Consider the following 6,000-nt stretch of genomic DNA (forward strand, 5'->3'; position numbering starts at 1 on the left):
CTAGCCCATGGTACTCATTGGGACATCTGTGACTATCTCCTGCTGACTATCTGGCTTAGTGGATTGGCCGGTGACTGACTATGTCATATAACATAGCTGGTTACTGTCAATATTCACCAGCTCGCTGGTTATGTTTGCAGGCCAAATAGAGCCACCTAAAAGTGTAGTCTATCTTTGGCCATTAACACTTAGCTAGCTAGCCACCTAGCTGGCTATGTCTCAGCTGGCCAAAAATGGACTGGAAGTTCAATGCAGGTCATCGGATATGGTGCCAGCATTGAATTTCCAGGTTCGCTGCGGACTGTGGGAGATCGCCAGTCAGTATATTCGGGACAGAGGGATGTATTTAACATATATATGAGTATTGGCTTTACTCAGATAGGAACAGTGGTGTTACACTTGTAATCAGTAAGAAGAAGAACCCTGACCACAGAAAAAGGAATGTGGAGGGTAATTCTATACATGGCTGCTTATTTGGAATGTATTCCTTAACAGAAAATAGATGATTATATTATATACACAGCCACTTATGTCAGCTATGCAGCTGGTATACTTACATACTCCTGACTAGATTGCTTAAGAAATGCATATTATTGATAGTGGTCTATAATTGACATGCATACTGTAGCTATGAACCCCACACATGCTTTGCCCGTGTCTACAACTACCTTCAAACTATGTGTTATTACAATTAGGTACCATTTGATAGTATAGTATATAGTCAAACTCTGGCATTTCTGCAGCTATGTACACCCATACCAGTCATTTGCATACATTCTTGATACCTACATGTTGGTGCCCTTCTTGTAGAATTATTCCTATAATAGTTGAAATTGTATCCTAAAAATTCTAATATAGGGGTCCTTTTACTAAGGCATACTAGCTGTTTAAGCGTGCGCTAAATGCTGATGCGTCCATAAACTATAATGGACGTGTTAGCATTTAGCGCGCTAAAAAGGCTAGCGCGCCTTAGTTAAAGGACCCCATAATCAACTAGGGTTTAAAATGTGCAAATATGAGGGTTCTTCCAAAAGTTTCCCGCACTTTCATATTTTCGCGGGAAATGATTGGGGAGAAGTGGTAAGCGAGCGTGTTAGTAGGATACTGGGAAAACTGTATTGCACAACAGGGTGATTACATGGGGAAGGTGATGCAATTTGCTTTAGAGATATTTAATAAATAGTGTTTAAAAAAAAATAAAATGCAGAAACTTTTTAAAGATCCCTCGTAACTGGGTGTATATAAATCCATCAACCAGGATAGTTTAGTTGGGTTTTTTTTCCCCAGAACTATGGATATTTATAGCTGGAGATTTAATAGATATGGGGCCCGATAGTCATACTGCGGGGAAAAGCCTGGCTATCTCCTGTGGTTGGCGACTGCCATTGAATTTCCAGGGTATTTTGGGTTGCTGAAAACAAAGCCGGTTAAGCGGCTGGCTGGCAGACCTGCTATTTATGCAGGTCTCTCTGGCCCTTAGCTGGACAGCCAATGCATATCGGCACAAACTGGCTATATTGCACAATATTGCCAGTGACCAGCTAGCAACTAAGCGCTATTATTCAGCTGGAATTTTGTGACGAATATTAGCAGTTTGCTGGCTAAGTGCTATTTAACCAGCCAGGAGCATTCCTGGCTGGTTAAATAGCACTGAATATCGGGCAGATGGTGTGCAAAGGTTGCAACACAGGAGAACACCTCTGCAGGAAAAAGCGAGACAGGAAAGAGACACCAGTAAGTGAACAAAAATGAAGACACCAAGTCCAAGAAGGAGAAAGGTGGGGGGGGGGGGGGAGCACGAATGGAACTTGTATACCACCTATTTGTGGTTGCACATTCAAAGCGGTTTACATATATGTGGCAGGGATGCTTGGGCTAGGCCGGTGTGACCCACCCGGGGCCTGTGCCACAAGAAATAAATGTTTGTGACCTGGACTCTGCCAGTGGCTCCCATGACCACTGGTGTGCTCTGGATATGCTCTTTTAACTGAGTGCACCAAATAAAGTTCACCACACTAAGTTTCAAAACAAAACCAGTTCTTAGTTTTAATTGGTGTGCGTTCATCAAACTCAAATTCATGTCAGATAGCAAAAATGAGCAATTCTTAACAAAATAAGTCTTGTGCCTTAATGCATTCAACAGTTCAAATAAGAACCCGTTTTCCAAGCTCTGGCAACCTTACAAACTTTGCATTAAACAGAAAAAAAAACCCTTCCAACCACGTGACTGAGGTGTTGAGACCTGTTTACAGAACTACGGCCTCTTTGAGTAGCAAGTTTTGGGCAGAATCCTATGCAGAGAGCTGTGGCCTATTTTAGTAATATGCTTCTAGGACACATCACTAATTATTTATATTTGCTCTGTAATTTGTCATGCAAACTCACATAATGCTTTTTCTGTTACAGGATCCTCTGAACGGAATACAGTACAGAACTATGAACGAAGGCGTAAATAGACCATTCCAATTTTATTTATTTTAAATGTCATTTGTTTAAATGGCTGATGGAGTGTATAATAAAATTCCAACTGTAAGGAATAATTATTTATTTAACAATAATTGTTGTTTTGAGTTGTATATTTAATAAAACAATTATTTTTCATGGTGTGGCAGCAGTACATATTGCGTAAGCATGTAATGGTTCTAAGTCATGATTCCTTGTGGTCTAGAAGTGGTGGCATTTCACAGCAAAGCACATTATTTGATAAAAGCTGTAAAAAAGATTGTCAATGACACCTCCATCCAACACAAAAGAAATAAAATTTTTACGTTGGCGCAATCCTAACATCTTCAAAACTAATACCAAGCAAAACTAATGTACAGTCTAGTGCCTCAATCTGTTTTCATGATTACGATGTACTGTAATTCTGGTATCAAAAATATATTTGTACCATTGCAGCATGTTTTCTGTTTCGTGACTCTCTATTTTTTTTAAGACTTCAGTGTATATCCAACATTTTCATTTCATAGTTTGGAGTTATACAATAGGTATGTGTTAAAAATCAGAAAAAAAAAAAAAATTTTGTGGAGATTTTGTAACATACTTTCCGGTACTGTAATGTAATTATTTCAGGCAAGTAACGTCTAGAACTAGAAGTCTGTTCAAATGAGAAGAGAAATTGTGCAATTAAAGATGGGACTCCATTTCACCAGAGAATTTTATTTTCTGTTTTATTTAACCATTTTCATTTGTGGATTTGTGTTCTGTTTATATGGTGATGGGAGTCACAGCAGTAAGTGTGACCTTCACTTTTTCCTTCAAACTATTGGCCTGAGAAAAGCTCCCACAGACAGAGATTAGGCTGCTCATTTTTCAGCACTATTTAACCGCCCAGGAAAAGCTCCTGGCTGGTTAAATAGAATGTAGTCGGCTAAGCGCTAATATTCAAGGTGAGATGGCCACAGAATATTAAAAAAAAAAAAGCACAAAGGACCTCAATGAACAGGGACTTCTCTTTATCAACCCAACATTAGCTGTTTTGGTGTCCAATGCCTGCATCGGGGCCAGTGAGCAAAATGTGATTACCAAACTTTGGGGATCAGAATCAATCCTAAAACCCGAGCACAGAGAGAAATCTCAAAGTCCTGTGTTACTTCAGCAGGACTTTAGCCGGCTAAGCACTAATATTCGGAGGGAGAATGTGGCGTAGTGGTTAAAGCTACAACCTCAGCATCCTGGGGTTGTGGGTCCAAACCCACACTGCTTCTTGTGACCCTGGGCAAGTCACTTAATCCCCCCCCATTGCCCCAGGTATATTAGATAGATTGTGAGCCCATCAGGACAGACAGGGAAAAATGCTTCAGTACTTGAATAAACCCATGTAAACCGTTCTGAGATCTTCTGGGAGAACAGTATAGAAAATTGAATAAATAAATAAATATTCAGTATGAGATGGCCACTGAATTTTAGCAGCATTATTTATTGGCTGACCGGTTAAGTATAAATAGCAGGTCTATTTTTGGCCATTATGACTTAACCAACTGTCAAAAGTGGCTTTCAAAAACCTGGAAATTCAATGACGGTCGCTGGATGTGGCCAGGCATTGAATTTCCAGGTTCATTACTGCCTGTGGAAAATAGCCGGACTGACTCCTGTAGTCTGAATATCAGGCCCTAAGGGGTAAATTCTCTATTAGTATGTCTAACATAGGCGTGCTTTAGACGTCCGGCAAACGCAAGTGTCAATCAAACGGTACTTAGGCGTGCGGTAGACATCTCGAGAACCGCGTGGCGCAAGATAGACGCAGGTTTCTGAAACGTCATTAAGACATCTCCAATGGACCCGTGATAGACGTGGGTACGTTTTTTTTTTTTTTTTTTTAGATTATACTTTATTTATACTCTTTATTATCACTCATTCAGCATTGTAAGTATAGGATGATGAAAAAGATAACCAAAACACAGTATACCATTTTGTAAACTATATATTAGTTGATCTAGCAATATCAGTGAGGTAGGGAATGGCAGACAGAGAACACTGCTGTGTTGTATCTTTTTCCTCTAGGATATCAGAATTGTACAGTTTACCATTAATACAAGGAAAAAAATATGTTATGTTTCAAAGGAGAACTAGAAGATGAAATGTACCGAGTGGGTGTTGAACTTACATTATCAATATGGAAGGTGGGAACTGGTAGATGTATGCTACACAGAAAGCTGTACAGAAATGTCATACTCACCTCCTATTAGAAGTGGAAAGGATAGGACTTTGAACACCATATAAACTTCGTTTAAGTTCCACAAAGACTGGCAGGAAAGTCATCCAATAAGCTTTCTCTCGATTTCCCAGAGACATTATTTCAGAGAGGATAGTTTAGAAGTGATATCTTGCTCGAAAGAACACTCTCCTGGTCTTAAAACATTGCAACAATCAGCTCATTCTTCAGAACAAAGGTAAATCCCATAACTTACAATGGCCCAACTTAGAAACAGAATCAAAACACAGATTAGACCTGAATGTGGCTTCTAGTTCACAGGAAGAGGAAGTAGCAAGCAGCACAATGCTGACCTCATTGTGACATCATCAAGGTGCACCTGGAAGGTAGATATGCCACAAGTAAAAGACAAGCCAGGAGTTGAACTCACAACCTACAGATGATCGATGTAGTGCTTTTACTCACTGACCTACACCTGTGTCTCTGGTGCTCCTGTCATAGCATACCTTAGTGATGTGCTAAAGTATACTCTACTTAGCTATCATATCACAGTCAGTTGAGGCAAAAGACTGGTAGCTCAATGGTGTAAAGCACCGTTGTCATGGATGCAACACCCATGTTCTTAAGTATGGTTCAATAAATGTAATACAGAGTCAAAATTATGCTGTTTATTTTATCAAACCCAAGCTCAACTTTGTAATGTATTGTGTATAGTCTCGCTAATGTGTTTGTGATGAAAATGAGATGTGATAGGTGTATATCCAATATAATAAAACCCTAGCCGTGCATGCGCACATACCTGCGTGCTTCTGTGATCTCTGCTCTGTGATCAGTAGGTCTGTGGCCAGCAGGAGTGCAGATGCAGCAGCCAGGCGACTCCCCCCTCCCGCCCTCACTCACCACCAAAACCACCACCGCCAAAGCCTCCTCCTTCTGCCCAGCCGGGAGGAGGGCTCCGAGTCGCTGAAGACTGTCCCAGATCAGCTTACACAGTCCCTCAAAAATTAACCTTTTCATCTGAGGCGCGAGGCTGCGGTGACCTTCCTCCCCCGGCTCACTAAGGTTTCATCTTAAGAAATTCAAATGCATTGTTGAAAATGCAAGTGACTATTCTCTGTCATCCTAGACACCCCTGCAACACACTTCTGCAGCATAAACCCCTCATGTTATAATCAAGTAAAAGACAAGCCGTGAGTTGAACTCACAACCTATGGATAATTGGTACAGCGCGTTTACTCACTGAGCTACTGAGCTACTTAACTCTAGCCCTAACCCTAACCATAAAGTAGCGTCTGACATCATAGAAGCCGTTAGAATTTTGAAATTGTTTTGGATGTTCATTGGGT

General features: G+C 40.5%; 1 protein-coding gene across 1 annotated transcript in view; it reads left to right on the forward strand.

The window, feature by feature from the left end:
• Nucleotides 1–3,064, forward strand: part of TAC1 (tachykinin precursor 1) — a 34,101-nt gene extending 31,037 nt beyond the window's left edge. Inside the window, exon 6 of the mRNA XM_033935122.1 lies at nucleotides 2,407–3,064. Within this exon, the coding sequence (XP_033791013.1) occupies nucleotides 2,407–2,456 (50 nt within the window). The 3' untranslated portion in view covers nucleotides 2,457–3,064. The remainder of the gene's footprint in view (nucleotides 1–2,406) is intronic.
• Nucleotides 3,065–6,000: the final 2,936 nt, after the last annotated feature.

Source organism: Geotrypetes seraphini, chromosome 2, assembly GCF_902459505.1.
Source record: "Geotrypetes seraphini chromosome 2, aGeoSer1.1, whole genome shotgun sequence".
Classification (NCBI taxonomy): domain Eukaryota; kingdom Metazoa; phylum Chordata; class Amphibia; order Gymnophiona; family Dermophiidae; genus Geotrypetes; species Geotrypetes seraphini.